The sequence below is a fragment of the Vanellus vanellus genome, assembly GCF_965231255.1.
Source record: "Vanellus vanellus genome assembly, chromosome: 1".
Taxonomy (NCBI): Eukaryota; Metazoa; Chordata; class Aves; order Charadriiformes; family Charadriidae; genus Vanellus; species Vanellus vanellus.
In genome coordinates, this window is record NC_138905.1 from 147,868,364 (window position 1) to 147,887,003 (window position 18,640).

At 46.6% G+C, this 18,640-nt stretch overlaps 2 protein-coding genes across 2 annotated transcripts in view; one reads left to right on the top strand and one right to left on the bottom strand.

Annotated features, from left to right (window-relative positions):
• GABRA5 (gamma-aminobutyric acid type A receptor subunit alpha5) overlaps positions 1–18,640 on the bottom strand; it is a gene marked incomplete at both ends in the record, with an annotated part of 55,300 nt that overhangs the window by 31,694 nt on the left and 4,966 nt on the right. The window contains 3 exons of the mRNA XM_082495477.1: positions 12,880–13,100; positions 13,214–13,281; positions 15,122–15,243. Of these exons, the coding sequence (XP_082351603.1) occupies positions 12,880–13,100; positions 13,214–13,281; positions 15,122–15,243 (411 nt within the window). The remainder of the gene's footprint in view (positions 1–12,879; positions 13,101–13,213; positions 13,282–15,121; positions 15,244–18,640) is intronic.
• Positions 1–18,640, top strand: part of GABRB3 (gamma-aminobutyric acid type A receptor subunit beta3) — a gene marked incomplete at both ends in the record, with an annotated part of 200,300 nt that overhangs the window by 24,544 nt on the left and 157,116 nt on the right. The gene's annotated exons all lie outside the window — the stretch shown is intronic.

Below are 18,640 nucleotides of genomic sequence, written 5' to 3' on the forward strand. Positions count from 1 at the left end.
GCTACTAGCTTGAGTACGCAGACAAATTAAAACAGAGAGCTTTAGAAGGAGAAGGGAGCAGAAAGGCAGAGTCATCAGCGGCTTTTGGGAGAAGTTAACTCAAGATAAGCGTTGAATAACAAGAGCTACTGATGAAGGGGACACAAGGAAAGTTTCGTTGGCTCTGAGGTAGTGGGTCCAGAGAGACAGGAAATTCTTCTGCCCGTTTGCCCTAATCCCCAAACCAGCTACGTCTTCTTAGTTGTTTATTTCTGTGCGCTGCCCTTGTCCCTGACTAAAGGGAGGGGTTTTAATGCTGTGCTTTGGCCCTGCCTGTGCTGGCAACCAGTACCCGCTGTGGGGCTCGGGCCAGAACAGATGCAGAAGAGCCAAAGCGTCTTCCCCAGCACGAGGCCACCCATCACCATTTTCCTTAAAAAAAAGGCAAAACGCTGGCTTGAAACTCATCTCAAACCTATCTCAACATGCCCCCAGCATGCCAAAAAAGAGTTAGGTGGATCCAGGCTTACCCAAGCCATACCCCACGCCAAGTGGTTGGCTGGCATCCTGCAAAAGGGAGACTTTAGGGTTGGGTCAGACCCTCCTCAGGAACCAACTCCAGGAGGAGCTTCCCTGGGTACCTGCTCCGACAGGACCTCGGCAGAACAATTTGAGCCCCTGTGGCATCTCCAGTATGCGCTCTTGCACACTCATGTGGATAACAGAATAACAGAGGGTTGCTGGTTTGGGTTGTTGGTTTTTTTTTTTTGCAAACTGTGAACACATTGTTAGATTTGTGAAATTACTCATTTAGCCTTGACTCAGGACACAACTATTCACCCATTCTCCCACTGTGATGACTTGGGAACACTTCTATAACCAAACCGTTAGTCCTTTCAAAGGGTTTTAAAGCAAGAGCGTTTTCAGGCCCCAGCCCAGTAAGTGTGTAATCCAAGGGAACTGACGTCTCCCTGTGTTCCTTAAGTAAATGTACTGTATAAATGAGCATATATATATATATACACACACAGACACACACACACATATATATGTGAAGACCTTTCTTGGTTCTGAAGCACCTCCCATACAGTCCTAACAAACCCTGTTGATGGTGGTGATAGTGGGTCACCTAAACACAGCACAGAAGTGTTAGGATGTGGATACACGTTCAGTCATGGTATCGACAGCTGTAAGAGTCAGCCTGAAACCCGCTCCTGGCTGGGCTCTCTCAGGGGGAGAGAAGTGATTATTCTCAGTAACTGAAACACTGCCTTGCTCGTGAATCTCCATCACCATGTTGGATAAGAGGCCAAAATAAGGACTCAGAGCCTTGTCCTGCACCACTACATGGGATGTGGAGACAGTTCAACACTGCTTCTTATTTGTAACACCGGTTGTACGCTCATTTCCTTGGAATCCACCACACAAAGTGAACACAGAACAGAAATTAAAGCTAGGAACTGGAGCGAGGTGGTCTGCAGAAATTTTTATCTTAGCCCCCTTTTCCTTCATAACCACTCTGCCAAGAATACTACCCTTTCCCAACTTCCCTATGATGCGGAGATGTGTTATCTTTATATGACACTGAAATGAGCTTTGAAAATGCCACAGGGAAGGGACTACGGAAGACTAAGAGCTTCAGTTACTGATGTTTTTGTGAGCTGTGAATACATAATTCAGATGCATGGTGTACTTGACAGCAAAATTCTCATTTTAAGCAAACCAAATCCTTAGCATAGCTTATGCTGAAGTGAGAAAACCAGACTTAAATTGCCTAGATTAACTGTGCTGAAGACTAGGTTATCCTGAGAAGATTTGAGGTGGACAGGATTGATCTCAAAAGTTGTGCCACTATAGGAACGACCTCCCTGCATATGGAGTACCTTGGCATACCCAGAGCACACTCTTAGATGGGGGCGGGGGGGAGGATGTTCAGCCTCTAGACACAGGAAAAATGGAGAAAGCCAATAAATTAACCAATAGGACACTTCAATTATCTGATCTTTGGGGGTTGTAGAAAGAATCACATTTCTAGCTCCTGGTAAATGTTTATAATAGATGTAATACCTTTTATTCTCCAGTATTTCTTTAATATGCATAAAACCAATGGGTGGAGTTTATACTTATCCACCCTTGCCATACAAGCTGTCTAATGAAGTCCATAAGCAAAATAAAGCTCGCTGGAAGAAACTCTGTTTCTTATCAGGCTTACTGGTGTAGTAAAAAAACCCAAGCTTTTTGGCAGTCAACTCCTTCTTTAGGTTCTCTGCCTGCAAACCTTACTCTCCTAAAGAAACTTTAGACCAAATGCAGCTACAAATGCTATAGCACAGCATCACACCCATCTACTTGACAGTTTCACCGAAAACCTCTTCAAGCTTTCTCTCCTTGCTGGTCCCTTATACATGATGAACTCTGCTTGACACCTCATGAGGAAGGCCTTCAAATCTCTCCTCTGCAGTAGCTTCTATTTTTACTAAATTCTTGAATTATAACCCCAAAACCTAACTAGTACTAGCAATGCTAAGAAGCTGATGCAGTTATTGATGCAGGTAAACTGGGAAACAACATCCCAACCGGCCCACATTTCATTATGCCATGCCACACATTTCCCCAAGTCTGCACATGCTACATGTTTTGACTATGACCCCCTCATCAACATGGCCCTTTGGTGGTATGTTCAACTATGTGCCAACTGCAATAAACACACTTGTTCTAGAAGTGCTGTGTAAGACTGAACTATGAGCTTCTCCTTGGCTCTCAAGAGGCCAGTCCCAGCTACTGACAGAACCCACTGGTGATGGCAGTGCCCAGTTCCACCTGGCCACACAGGGAGTCATCCAACCCTTGCTTTCAGGGGGGGAAAACCCAAGCACGCGAGGGATAAGGCAGCACAGAAAGCTCCTGCAGGCACCCTAGGTGATGGAGGCTAAGGACTGTGATGGACACGGCACAGTCCACCCATCCTCCAATTTGGATGCCACCTGTTAGACAATTTGATCAGTGCAGGTTTTCTGACGGGCCAAAGGGGCTTTTGTTCCTCCATTTCCGCCTGTCAGTATGGCACACATTCCCCCTTGGATGAGGGCTACCTGGCTGCACAGCCATCCTATTCCTTCCTTTCAGTTCACAAAGCCTTTATTTTTGTATGGGCAGGCTCAAAACTGCCCACAGTATTTTCTACAGAGAAAAATGAGCTGGATTTAGAAAGCAATAAGGGACGGGGGCACCAGATGGGTAGTACCAGCCCATTTGGGCTCTCTCACATCTAGACTGGGATGCACAGACACAGGAGGGTAGGTAGCAGAGATTATGATCTGGCAACCCTAAATACAGAGCTGAAATCCTTGGTTATTTTCCACAGTTCAGACGAACGATCTAGAGGTCCAAAACATCTCACCAGTTTCCTTTCAGCCGCTCGCATTTAACCCCAGGCTCTTCTTATTCACCTCACATTTCTAAGTCCACCTCCTAGGTCACCTCTCATCCAGATCTCCTGCCTTTTGTGTAACTTCAATGCTCCTCCACACCTCTGTGTGAAAGGGCCATGCCTCAAGCGATCCGATGACATGCTCTTTCCCAGGACAACGTGCACACACCTATTTGTATGTACCCCTACTGGTACATGGAGGAGGTTATTCAGCCATCCAAGCAGGACGTTATTATCTGGGTTTTTTTGCCTTGCTTCCGAAAAGCCACATGCTCCTGATCAATACAGCCGTGAAGTGCCAGGTGAAGGGTCAGGCTGCAGGTGCTCGCCACTCCAGGGCAAGAGCCCTCTGATCCCTCAGCTGTTTCACACCACACACAGTCATTAAACAGGCCTCAATTTACCATCTGTTTGCTATTTATACCACCACCACAGCATCTGCTACAGCGTAACCACCTCTTTGCTACAGGGCAACCTGAGAGAAGGAAGGGCTGACATTTGACCGTCCCCGTGCTAAACCATGTTCAACAACGTACTCGGCTCCTTCTCTCCAGCCAGATTTCCCCAGGATGAAGACACGGTTTTGCAGCTGGATGGGAGCTCCGTGTTCCTATCAAGATCAGTGGGGTACTATTTCCCCCAGGACATGCACCCCTGTGCTCTTGCACACAAACAGAGATGACGGAGCTGTGCCTACACCTCCGCATCAGGTCACCTCGGTGACACCTTCAGAAGAGACAGAAAAGCAAAAGCAGGTAGAACGGGTGAGATACATATTCTACCATATTCTACCACTGGACTGAGGAAAACTAGAGATAGCGGTTTGAGTTTAATTGGTGCTGAAATCAATTTGCCTAACTGATATTTTTAAGATGCACAGTTAACAGCAAAAACATAGTAGGTATTTATTATTTTGACTAAGGAGGTTTTGCTAATTTTCCTTATCTTTTAGCTGAATCTCCAAGTCAAAACATAGTATTTTTTTTACACGGACAGGACACACGAGTGCATTTGCCACTGAAGAGATGACTGTGGAGCAATGAGACAACCTTATGGAGTCTGACTGAGCCATTAAAATAATCCAGGGTTTTAACATCCCTTCTGGTCCCAAAGTTTCCTGGCTGAAATTCTTGACAGGAGTATGCAAAAGGAAAGCCAGCCTTGCTTGCAGAAATTCTTCCTAAGCTTTTATACTGGATATAGTGCATATAATGGACACAACTTCAGGATTTTAGCTAGAGCCTGGTGAAAAAGACTTGCTTCATCATTTAGAGCAACCAAATAGAAATAAGTTTGAAATTTTTTGAATTATATAAACATGACTGTAAGGTATAAATTTGTGTATGTGGTTTCAGGAAATTTTAATTTAAGGGTAAGAAATGGTGTAAGTCACGCTGAACACCAATATAATCATGGAATCACAGAATAGTTTAGGTTGGAAGGGACCTTACAGATCATCTAGTTCCAACCCCCCTGCCATGGGCAGGGACACCTTCCACTAGACCAGGTTGCCCAAAGCCCCATCCGGTCTGGCTTTGAATACTTCCAGGGATGGGGCATCCACAACTTCTCTGGGCAATTTGTTCCAGTGCTTTACTACCCTCAAAGTGAAACATTTTTTCCTAGTATCTATTTTAAATCTTCTAGTTTGAAGCCATTACCCCTCATCCTATTACTACATGCCCTTGTAAAAAGTCCCTCTCCAGCTTTCTTGTTGTCCCCCTTCAGATACTGGAAGGCTGCTATAAGGTCTCCCCGGAGCCTTCTCTTCTCCAGGCTGAACAACCCCAACTCTCTCAGCCTCTCCTCATAGGACAGGTGCTCCAGCGCTCTGATCATCGTTGTGGTCCTCCTCTGTACTCACTCCAACAGGTCCATGTTCTTCTTATGTAGAGGGCTCCAGAGCTGGACGCAGTACTCCACATGGGGTCTCACCAGAGCAGAGCAGAGGGGCAGAATCACTCCCCTTGACCTTCTGGTCACGCTGCTTTTGATGCAGCCCAGAATACGGTTGGCCTTCTGGGCTGCGATCGCGCATTGCCGCCTCCCGTTGAGCTTCTCACCAACCAACACATAATAAGATCTTTTAGGAAGTAACTGAGATGTCCAAAGGCAATGTCTTAAGGCTTCTACAGAACTGAGTAGACAAAAGACTAGAAACAGGCACTGCCAGGGGAGTACTCATTAAATGGCAAGCCATGCACATATTTTCATCTGCACCATCTCACCAAGACATTTTCCTGCAGAAAGGCTGAAGAAGCCAAGTAGAAAGGAATGGAATGGGACAACGAAGACTATCCCTACCCATGACCATTGGATGACTTTACTCAGCTACATTAGTATTTTGATTTGATAAAGCCTTCAGAGAAGAGCAAATTACCAAGAATTTCCTACAGTGTAACTGTGGTATAACACGATCCGGCATTAATTTCTCACTCCACCATAATATGTTCATCTGATAAGATGTTTCTGAAGCATCTTAGATCAGACCCTTCCCGTCTCCTTTTCTGAAGCAGCTTGGAGCTGCTCTCCAGCCTCCCTAAGCCCTTTATTCCTCACATACACACTTTTACTTTTTGAATGCTTCAGATATCTGTATCCCAACCTGCAGTACTTTTTAGTTATTCCTGACTGACTATCATCAGTACCAAGTATCCTGCTCTCCAAAACCCTTCTACCCCCATTTCTTGCAAAACCATCTCTCACCTAAGCCCTCAATGTGTCTTCCTGATCCTCCACTCTCGACTCAGCCACAGGTACCCGGCACCCACCAGCAGCTAGCTGGCCTCTGGCATCCCTCGCTAGACACCCCTTTCCTCACCAACGTTCTGTGGGCTCTTTCCTTCATCTAAACAAGCAAAGGCAGGATTGCAACTCCTTCACGTTTCTTAAGCACCTCCTAAGGCGCACTATATTCTGTCCTTCCTAGACAAAAGTGGAGGACTGAACCCAATTTAAGTGTGCCCACATGTGCTGTGCTTGCACAACCTTGGGTTCTATGTTGCATGGAGAGGAAACCGTGCAAGTCTTCCAAAACAGAGCTACAGGACCAGCTGCTGGGCAGAGCATCCCATAGCTTTAGGTGGCTGGCACGCTACCCATCTCCAGGCTACATGAGTAGGGGGGTTGGAAACACCAATGCAAATAAGTAAGTAGGATGCGACTCGTGACTAAACACAGACATCAATACTAACAGCAGTTACCCTATGCTCCTTTTTCTACCACTGTGAAAAAAACAGGAACCCCCTAAAGTATGAGTGGAGAGAAATAAGCACCTTTCATACTAAAGCAGACATCTGAAATAATGCAGACACCTAACTCCTTAAGAAAGCCTCTCCCCTGCACTGGGAGCAATGCTAAGCCAAGAGGCTTAGCTGCAGCCATCAACATTATAGATGAGTAAAATTAGCTGAGGTGAATCCCACCCATCCTGCCTGGTGCGCTCTACCACAGCGTATTTTAGATTACTCATTGGCAGTCTGATGTTTCAGCACAAACATAAATGTGCTTCAGGGGATGGTACTTCCGATTAGGCAGATGAAGATTTTCATTTCGGTCTCAGTGAAATGACTAGGGAGTGCACTCTAATGTTATCCTCCCCTCATAAAAAAAAAAAAAAAAAAAGATAGTGTAGCCATAACGGTTCTTCAGCATCTACCAGGTACTTCCAAAGTCCCCAGATGAAGAAGCTGGCACCCGTCTGCAGATTTGGGCAAAGACAGAGTCACCAACACAGCGGTGCTTTCCTGGGGGTGCTTGGGGGTTCCCATCGGGGCACTGCTTCCCTCCTGTTTCTGTTCTGTCACCCCATCCCCTCTGTGCACACCTGGGACATCAGGTCAGCCCTCCTGGTTCATCCTTATAACATGGGGGGAGCACAAGTGAATCTGGCCGAAATTGTACCAGCTGACTCCAAGGGAAAGTTGGGTCCGCCTCTGTGCTCAGCGCAGACCTGGAACTGGAGTTGGACCTTCTGTAACCCCTCCAAGTCCAGGCAAGCATCTCCCTCATCCAAGGACGGGCTGGTTCTGGTTTGGGTTTTGTCTTTTAATCAATTCTGCCCTTGCTGTGCGAGTTCCCGTCTCTGTGATGGAGATCTCTGCGGGGCTCTGCCCACTTTTATTATCAGCAGAATAGGCTATTGTCATGCACTCTACATAGGGACTATATTTGGGCAGGTCATAATTGCCCGTTTTGAATGTATTACACCACAGTCTTCTCTGATGCCTTTCTCTCCCCGGGGGGAACTTCAGCCATGGATTTTTCAAAACAACAAATCTCAGTTCCTTGAAGGACAACTTTTGAGAAATGGGGCAATGTGCAATCAAAGGAGAGAGACGGGAACCGATAGGCTTGGTGTTAAAACAAGAATCCTGCTGCTATCCTCAGGGAAGGGCCCTTCACTTTGTATATCCCTATTTTCTCTTGCTCTGTCAAAATCTGAGTTGATGAAAAGCAGCTGAGAGTCCTTGCCACCACGGCAGTTTTTCATCACTCTGCAAGACTCAGCCCAATGTGAAGAAATAATTATTTTTTTCTTCCAGCTTCAGGCAGTTTGAAGCTTGAATATGAAAGAAAAAGCAGCAAGTGTAACACGGGGAAAGAAAATGCGTATTTGTACGGCTTGATAGCTCCTAATTAGTTTTGTAATATTTATACAATACCCAAAAGCATTGCCAGATCCCTTTCTGTAAATATAAACGGTTGCATAAACGAAATCTTCCCTTTGAAATATGAACCACATATTCAAATTGAACAGAAGCGTTCCCATCTAGACAGCTGGCTGATTGAAAATTAAGGGTTCATTTTAAAGCGTAGATTTGCCGGTCACTCCTCGCTCAGGGCCACAGGAGCAAACCTGCACCTGGGAAAGGCTGCCTTCTGGCAAAGTCAGCACTTAAGAACCCACACATTTTTCACAGAACAAGTTTCCCTCAACAAACCCGAGCAACCAAAACCTGGCTTTCCCAATGGAAGTCTTGAAAGCAGCAGCACTATCTTCCAGTCAACTGCTTTCACAGTCAATAGATCTACAGCAGAAGATGATTAGCTTGCTAATGAGGTGCCTCACGGAGGAGCAGGCTTTGCGCTACCATGCACCCAGGACAGGCGTACACTTGCACAGGCAATTTTAACGCTCAGCGCTAATGGAAGAAACAATCCGTTCAGCCTAGCTAAGCCGGTAGCGCGGTGGCTACTGAAGAGCAGGCAGCGGGGCTATGCTGCCATCAAGTGGATCGCCATCCTACACACTGCTGAATTTTAAACGTCTTCCAGGAGCGACAGATAACTGTATTTCAGGGCCGTACTAAAAACGTGCAGTTTCTTAGCACCACGCTGACAAATGTCTGCAGTCTCCAGCAGATACATTATGCATTTGCAGATTAATGGCACAGATTCGACTGTAAACACTCCCAGGATCTCTGGCAACCTTCAGCTGCCGTAATAACACGGGGCACATCTGTTTGTACATACACTCTTCAGATGTATGACCGCATCATAGTTAAAGTCCCAAATTATATCAGATGCCTGGTAGCCCTAGTGGCTTGGGGTCCTTTCAAAATGATGGTGAGAGCAGGGCTCCAAGGAGCCCTTGTGATGACACAAAAAGATTTTTCACTACGTATAAGCTGATGGAAAATCATCAAAAATTCGCTACGAACTGCTGGCCAAAAGTTCATTTATGGTCCAAAGGTTTAGCTCTAGTGACCATGCTCTACTTCATACAAGTTCTAGCAAAAAAAAAAAAAAAAAAAAAAGGCAGACTCGCAGCTTTTTTTTCTGGCATGCTACAGCCAAGTTTATCAGCACTTGTGTCTTTACAGCCAAATCCCACTGAGTAAAAAAATGCAATTCACTGAGACATGTTGGTTCTCTTAGCCTGAAAATGTTGCTTAAACCACTGTCCCCATTTTTCAGAACAGTTTCATGGAACAAACGAGCTTTATGCTTTTTACAACATTTATTTATCAGATAAGATAAATTCAAGTTTTTAAAGGGAAAGAATCTTTCTTTTTTTCTTTTTTGCCTCCATTCACGAAGCTATTTTCTATACAGATTAGGGAAATATGAAGTATATTTGCTAGTGCTTTTATACCACAGTGCTTTCACTTAAAAAAAAAAAAAAAAATCATTTGGAAGTGGAGATACGGACAATACTCCCCTCTAGGGGCAGAAACAGAATTTGCAACATTCAATTCAGCAGTGTATCATTTGTAAACCACATTAGCGAAATTAAACAAATAAGGCCTACCAAACCAAAGCCAATCAGAATTATTAAGTTGTTCCCTGCAGAGAACGCTGCTGCCTCTGAAATCTGTGCAAAGAGCATGTTGTGTTCCTATAGTCATGCAGAAGGGTTTCAATACTGCACGGATAGAGAAGCCCATTTATTAGATTTCCCTGGCAACATGTATCCCATCAACTTCCGACCTAGACAACATATCATCAAACGCAATATGCGAGGAGTACATTTTTCTTTATAAGTAAACACGTGTATCGTGAGAACGTATGTACTGACAAGTGCTAAAGCTGGAAGTTCGCTCAGCTGATCATACTCGGTATATTTGGAAGTCAAATAAGATGGAAGGTCAGCGTCGGCTCGGCTGCTTCCCTCCTCTTCATTCAGGCAGCCAGATGCGAGGTTGCAAAAGCAATTCCGGCATCTCTGTCAATGACAGAGGGTCCAATCCTCCCCGCACGCATTACTCCTACGTACAGTCTGGGAAACTCGCAATTCCTCCTTGGAAACGAGGGGAATGCAGAGCTAACAGAGGGTTGTCTCCACATCCGCAGATCCTGAGAACCGAGTAAGCCTGACGGGAGATACAGGAGACGGGGCTCAAGCCCCGGCTAAGACCCAGTACCTTCAACCAGCGCACCGCCACCGAGACGAGCAGCTCTCCCCTCAAAAAGCCCAATGCCGCCTTATCTTATCTTCTCACGTTAAGCCATGGCAGGTAGTGCTGCGGAGCCGTTACCTTTGTCGGGACGTGTGAAGGCAGCTGACGGGGCTGGCTGCCTGTCACAGCCACCTCTGCACAGGTTGGGGCGGGATCCTCGAGCCACCCCGCGGCAGAGCATGGCTCGCTCGCGCCGCGGGAATGCCCGTCAGGAAAAACTGCTGTCCCGAAAGTAGCCCACCTCCGTGCGCCTTAGAAAAGCAGTCTCCTGACTTGTGGTTAAACAGAATAGCAGAGACGCTCTTTTATTTTTAAAGTCATTACTTGCAATAGTGGAAGGCAAGCTATTTTAAAAGTTTTGCGCTCCATTTCTTATCGCATACAGCATGGTTAGTGGGAATTCATTTCCACACACATGCACACCCACGCACAATACTCTACCAAAAAAAAAAGTTATGTTGCATGTTTTTTAGGTTACAAAAGCTTTCTGTGTCTCTCTGTAGCCTACAAAAAAAAAAAAAAAACACAAAAATCCCCAAACCAGGGGAAAAGAGACTGAGTGGGACGATGAGAAAGCCTGTGTCAAACCCAAATTTTTCTCCAGCTGCGTATGCTGAGCAGGGCACTGTCTTTGCCTCAAGATAGCTATAGCCCGTGGCACCTAATGTGACAACACCGCCATGGTCGCAGGAGAGACACCTCCACAGAGTAACTCAGATTCGGCAGCGAGCTCACCTTGGCCTTGCTCACCCGGGTCTCGCTGCGCTACCTCGGGTGGCTCAGCTCATCGTTGCCTCATGAATCGGTGCTTCCCTGCATTTTCTTTAACCCTACAAAACCCCGTGCTTGCACAGGAATAACGCGCCGGCTGTGAATCCGCCACACCACGTGATGTTTTGCTCCAGGCTGACCGCTAGCCTGGGCTGGGCTTTACCTACACGAGTAATTTACACGGATAATCGGGAATTGCCTCTGCAGCAGTCTCTGGAGTGGTACTAGTGTAGTCTTAGCGGCAGTGAGACTGGTTTCAAGGCCAGCATTACCAGTATTTTTGTGAAATACAGGTTTCTCCCGTAGTTATTCTGACTTTCATTCATTTAAGCGAGTATGTGTATCCTCGTATTGTTTCGTGAGCTTCTTATCATGGAGATCACTAGCTTGGGGCTAGTAAGAACAGCCAATACGCATAGCAGAAGAGAAAACGAGAGGGTCTTTTCCTTCATTCAAACACGATCTCTATCATATCTAAGTCTTTTTAGCACTAGTGCAGTTACAACTGCGATGCTCTAAAGCTGTAACGACTTACGTAAGGATACCTTACTTCTCCTAGATCTCTCTGCCTTTCAGAAGTGGGGACTTAAGGCTAGGGCCAAAACAAATAAATATATACAACAGGTCGCAAACACCCGAAATAAAACCGGGGGAGCTCCAGGTGCCTGCATACAAAAACTGTAATCCCCTTGAGCCCCAACAAGTCTTAACCACTGGGCCCCTGGAGCGAGCTGGGGGGTTCGCCCTCCCAACGTGCGGCACCGGGCGGCTGCCGGCCATGTCCCGCAGAGCCGTCCCTGCAGCCGGACGGGGCGCCGGCGGGAGCCCAGCTCCCCCCTTCCCTTCGTTGGGGGCTGCCCGCTGCAAAGCCGGGCGTCTCAGCGCCTAACCTCGGGCTCCCGAGCGCTTTGCTGGGTCCCAGGCACCACCCCGGGCTCGTGCGCAAGAGCTCAGAATAACACTTTGTTGCTCAGTAGGTTTCTCCTTTCATCTCTTTGCCGAGCGTTGTCCATATGACTACGCTCTGGGAGAAAACCCTGTCGAAGATAGATGGCGGTCTTAATTACTACAGGCTAATTACCTTTAATAAGCAAATTGCCGTACACTGATGTGGCATTTGGCCTGAGAAGAATTTCAGACGATCCTCTAACATCACCGATATTATATCTTATATCTAGGTTATGCATTGATGAAGCTTGACAGTACCCTCTAATCAGATGAGGAGCATGACCCTGAAGATCTGACACCCCAATTCGCTTCTCTGCCAATATAAAGTGCCAGCTTTGTTTTCAGGAAAGTACTCGCTAAAGCAGCTTCACAGTGCTGCTAGCTTATTTCATGTTTCCCTATGACGATTTGCCTTTTAGCACTATTAGAGAAATCCAAAAAAAAAGAACAATAAAAGCTCCAAGGGTTCAAGATGTACTGCCCCAGAACAAGATCTCAGTTTCTGGCCTTGGAGACAGTTCTCCTGCAATCAGCACTGCAGCTGCAAATACAAACAGTGAGAGAGAACAGATCTTCAGAAAAAAGCTGGACTGAATCATCAAATCTGTTGAGAATATGCCTTCCATTTAATCAAAGGAAATATTTAAGCACTAGCAGTATTCAGAAGCTACAAATTAATTGGTACTTGTAGGCAGCGATTATGTTTTCCATTTTTCTTGATATTCACACAAATACGTGTGAAAGACTGGTTGCCCGGCTCTACTAGGAGTGGGGGAAGTGACGCTCCCCCCAAGTATTTGTAGAACTAGCTGGGAATTGGCATCAGAAGAAATCGATCCCGGTTATTACCTCATGGTATACAGCAGAGTGCCGTCATCCTCCAGGCGCAGAAGTTTGTTTGGGGTTGTCATGTTGTGAGCAATAGACTTCTTGCCATTGTGGAAAAAAGTGTCCGGGGTCCAAATCTTGCTGGCGAGCAGGTTGTTAAGAGGGAGGCGTTGCATAGGTCCTTTGAATCGCAGCCTTTCGTCTTTCCAGCTTTGTCGGAAAAAAACATCAATGGTGTATTCCTGGCACAAAGAAACAGTCGAGGTATTGCGGGATCTGAATAGAAGCGACGGTTCCAAAAATGACTTTAGCAAAGTGAATACAATGGACTTGGCAGCCACCTGCTCAAACTTACCATTTCTGTGTCTGACACAGGACCAAAACTCGTAACATAGATGTCTGTTTTCACCTGAGTTATTCTCTCTGGAACAAATACAGGCTCTGCATTAGTAATTGCTTTAAGATGCAAATACGGGCTTGTGAAGCATTTCTCTATTAACAATTTCTGAATCACTGAAAAATCCCCAAAAGCTTGAAATTAAGATGTTTTGAGGAGCAATTTCATCCCTGATCAAATGCAGCTGTCAACCTTTGGGAGCTCAGGCTCTCTTATAATTAGTGGAAAGAAACAGGCCCTTCAAGGGTGCAATTCCTCTGACTAACAGGTTTTGATCATAGGTCATAGAATCAGGGAATGGTTTGGGTTGGAACGGACCTTAAAGATCATCTCATTCCACCCCCCTGCCATGGACAGGGACACCTTCCACTAGACCGGGTTGCTCAAAGCCCCATCCAACCTTGAACACTTCTAGGGATGGGGCATCCACAGCTTCTCTGGGCAACCTGTTCCAGTGCCTCACCACTCTCACAGTAAAGAATTTCTTCCTAATATCTAATCTAAATCTACCCTCTTCCAGTTTAAAACCGTTACCCCTCATCTTATCACTACACACCCTGATAAAGAGTCCCTCCCCAGCTCTCCTGTAGGCCCCCTTTAGGTACTGGAAGGCCGCAATAAGGTCTCCCTGGAGCCTTCTCTTCTCCAGGCTGAACAGCCCCAACTCTTTCAGCCTCTCCTCATAGGAGAGGTGCTCCAGCGCTCTATCATCGTCGTGGCTCTCCTCTGGACTCACTCCAAGAGGTCCATGTTCTCCTTATGTTGGGGGCTCCAGAGCTGGACACAGTACTCCAGGTGGGGTCTCATGAGAGCAGAGCAGAGGGGAAGAATCACCTCCCTCGACCTGCTGGCCACGCTGCTTTTGATGCAGCCCAGTTGGCTTTCTGGGCTGTAAGTGCACACTGCCAGCACATATTTGATACTACTATAGGATAAGGTGAAGTGTTCCTTGGAAGGACCTATTCCCCTCCGCTGGCTCAGATGATATGCCCAATTTCAGACATCTATATTATAGATGTCCAAAGTTAGGTGAAATTAAGTCGACCCTCAAGACTCTAAGCCCTTCTGGCGTCTTTTCAAATCCAGGACTAATTTAATTTAAGGGCAGAAATTTCAGAAGTTTGTTACATAAGATAGGAGCATGGAGCCCTATTTTCAAGCATCTCTGTGTAAAGTGAGAGGAGAAGGAGAGAAAAGGATGAAAGCAATGTGTTGGTCTCACAAGAGGAAGGGGTGGGGGTAGCCAGATTATAAAAGGGCCAGGAAGAAACATAACAGATGGTTTACACATGGGGAGAAGATGAGAGAAATCTGGGGGATAGAGAGCTGAAGGAGGGCTCAACAAGGTTAGGATGGCAAGCAACTATTCACATGTTATGGTTTTAAAATAGCTGCTGTAGAGGTTATCAAAATGACATATCAATACAGATTTGCTGTAGCTGTCTAAAAATGGATGGTTCGGGGATCTGTTTTCAACGGAGATTTTCATCACCAGTGTAATTTTATACATGCTGACCAGTGAGGGAACTTTGCAGCAACCTGCTAGCACCCTGTCTCGCTCACCTTAGGGAGTACTGGAAAGAAAAGAAACCCAAACTGTATTCAATTACAGAAAAAATGCATCACATGCGCTCTCCTAACCCAACCTCAAATGACCTCAATGACTGAAAGAAGAAGACTTTCGGGGGCCTTTGTATTGTGCCCTGTTTGCCAGGAGACAAATCTTCTTTCTGGGCTTCATTTAGCTAAGGAAACACAACTCCCTCATCAAGGCCCATGCCGAGAGCAGGTACCCATTCAGGAGGGCATCACGCAGACGATGGTCCCACACAGCGGGGGACCGGCCAGAGCGAACACGTTACCTACCTCCCAGTCCCGGGCGCAGTCGGTTGTCGTAGCCGTCCAGCAGACCGTCCAAGATCCTGGTGAATATGGTGATGTTATCATTGGTGTCCTCTTTTCCTGATGCTGTTGGCGTTTGCGAGAAGCTATTTTATGCAAATGAAAAGAAACACGTCAAAAGCCGTGCCGGCCTCACGGGGCTTCAGCCTCGAGGGAACTTTGCGATGGAGCCTCTTGCCTTCTCCTGCCGCTCCAGCTGAGCGGCACGGGGAGCTGCGGCGATTTCACCACTGCTACAAGCACTCCCTGGAGAAGGAGGACCCAAGGAAGGAGCCGTGTCAGGGAGGTACAGCCCTGGGGTGCTGGATCGGGGGACGCCTGAGCCCGCTGACCCTCTTGCTGTAACGCAGAGGGAGAACGCAGCCTCCAGCGCTGCCCGGCCCCACCTCAGCCCCACCACTTCCCCAGCGCTGGCATGGCTCCGTCCCCTGCAGGGAGCAAGGTCAGCTCGTGGGGCCAGCACAAGTTGTCACTGGTTTTTCCCCGGGTTAGCTCTCCCGTCTTTGGGAACCGCACCAGCTGGCAGAGGAGCAGCACGGGTTTGCCTGGGGATGCTCCTTCAAGTCTGCCTGAAGGTACTCTTTAATCCTTACGTGCCAAACAGCTTCTAATTTACACAGTGTATGTAATTTATTGCCAGAACAAAGGATGAACTCTAACCTTACGTGGGGATCACAAACTCCCATTGCACTCAAAAATCCCACCCCAGATCACTGGGGTATGTGAAAAAACATACTGCAGTACAGAAAATATAGTTCTTCATTCTTCCTCTCTCTTTTGCAGAAATTAGTCCTCCCTTTGTAGTATGCAAATAACAGCAACGTGTAGTGGGCCTCATTCTGTATCTTTTGGGCCAGATTTGTTTTTATTCTGACTTCTTTCTTATTTCATCATTTTATCCATGGCTCAGACCTAGGAAGCTGCTCACAGCTCACAGCACAACTATAACTTGCATTTTTAAGTACATCTCATTTTCATTTGAAGATGCTCAGGAGAATCCCCTGCCTACTAACGCCTTTGCGTACCTAAAGAACAGACACGTACGTTTATCCGTAAGCGTGCTTCACCTGCAGCAGACAACGAGCATCTCTTAAGACAGCAAGTTTGCTCACACGCGGTGCTTCTTCAACTTTCAGTCTCTGCTGAAACGGCCAACAAATGTTCCAGCTGCGACAGGGCGCATCCCCCCACTAGGAGCCGTACCCCGCCTCCTGCACCCTGCCAGCAGGCAGGGATCGCTTACGCTCCCAATAACCCGAACTCGACGTGAGCCGGTCCCCCAGAGATAAAAAAAGAAAATAAAGACATAAATACGTGTTTACTTACTAGCAGTCCTCAGGGAAGTAAATCAGTAAATAAACGGAGAACCTCAAAGCATCCCTCTGAAGAGCTTGCCTTGCAGGATGCATGTCATATCTGCGTTAGGCTTAGCTAACAGAACAGGATTTAGACAAAGAGAGACCTTTACCCGCACATGGTTTACACTAACGGGACCTCACCAACACCCATTAATGGGTCTGGAAGTTTTAGCGACACGAGACCCGGCTCAGGACAAGCTGCTGGTGGCCACGGAGCCCCTCACAGACATGGGGACCCCCCAGTCCGGCGCCTGTTCCCTTTACAGCTTGTGTGCTGCTGCTGGAAAAGGACAGGATTGCAAAGCCTCTCAGGAAAGGGGAGGGAGGCCGGGCAGTGGGAGCACGGGTCCGATTCCCAGGAATGCCGAAGCACACGCAAACACCTGCCTGAGGAGGCTTCTCGCAGCCCGGGTGCCATCGGCACGGCTGTGACCCTCAACAAGCTCCACACCGGACAGCCCAAGGCCACCAAGGAGCTCCCCTTCGCTGCAGGCGGAGGCATAGCAGCAAATCTCGCCCATTTTTCAGGCCACCCCATCTCTCCGTGGTCAAAAGACCAAATTAATTCTGTTTTCTATGCTGTGACCACAAGCCTTAGTGAGCAGTTGAGGCAGCCAACGTTGTGGATATGTTTGACTGTAAGGAATGACCATTAAACCAGCAGATGCAAACTGATCACAGAAACATGAGACATCCTTGCACACCGGACCATTCAAGACAGAAGACTGCACACTTTTTTGTCAGTCATAATCAGAGGGATTCACTGCGTAAAGGTGAATATTTACAAACAGCAGCCTAACAAATACAAACAGGAGACAGAAGTTACAGAGGTTCTTCACAGGCAGCAGTCACAAGTAACGCTTTGGTAAAATCCTAGAATACCCTTTTAAACTTTTCTCACTTATTTTAGCTTCTTTTTTTTTTTTTTTTTTTCATAAGAAAGAGATAGGCATCACGCTGTCTGCCTGCTTCGCCGTATCAATGTAGGAACCTGTTTTCGTTCTCCAATGCATCTGACAAAGTAGCAGAGGGATCAAACTTGATTTCATTCCGACAAGTTTCATGAGAAGCAGTGACTAGACAAGGGGAGAGCGATCTAAATTAGTGCCTCATTAAGTAAAAATGTGAGGTCAGCAGTCATCTATTCCCTCTGGCTCGCTGACTGGGCCAGTCAGCATGCATGTAGCTCAGAAACAGCCTCAGCAAAACCAGCCCACCTCCTCTCTGCTAATTAAGAGATACAGAGGAGACTTGCAGGGTGATTAGGAAAGACCTCGGGAGGAAAGGACTGCAGAGGTAAAATGTAGGTGCTGCGATGGGAGATGGGAACAAGGGATGCCAAATGCGGAGCCGGGATTGTTGCAAAGGTACGGTGCTGGGGGCACAGGACACAAAGCTTCGCTAGTTTCTCTGCTCTTGAAAAAGCTTGTTATTTTTAGTGCTTATGCCTGAATTCAAAGCCAATTGAACTCAGGGGGAAGATTTCCATTGAACTATTTTCGTGGGGATGGGACAAAATATACTTAGTTCTCATAACTGCTCCTCTGAATCTAACAAGAGTAATTGACGCTGCTTCCTTCTCTCTCAGCCGTGCGTGTCTTTCACAAGAATAGCATACGCACCTCAAATGCTGAAATACTTTCGTATCTCCACCAGAAAAGGTAATTAATAGGTGAAAAAGACGGAGAAACAACTAGGGCGAAGGCTCATAAAAAGTCTGCACTTCATCTGCAAAACTGCAATCCAATTTAGATTTGGCAGATCGCTTCACCCGAAAAAGAAGGCGTCTGACGCTGAATTTCGGAGAAATGTCAGTATCGTGTGAAGTTGCGTTTGTAGATGGATTACTGTTTGCCATTAATGCAAACGCTACTTTTCCTTTCGCATAAAGGTTAGCGTTTACTTTATACGTTTGAGACTGCCCGTGAAACAGCAACTCATGTTTTGGAGTACCTGCTGAGGTTGTATTTTATGACATGAGACCTTTAAACCGTACTTGCAAAGTGAAGCACACGTGTTAGATACCATAGCGCTGTGGATAGTGAGAAAACAGGTGATATCCTAAATTATTTCCAGGCAGCTAAAGATTAGGTTTTATCAACATATTAGCAGGTAAGCACGTTAT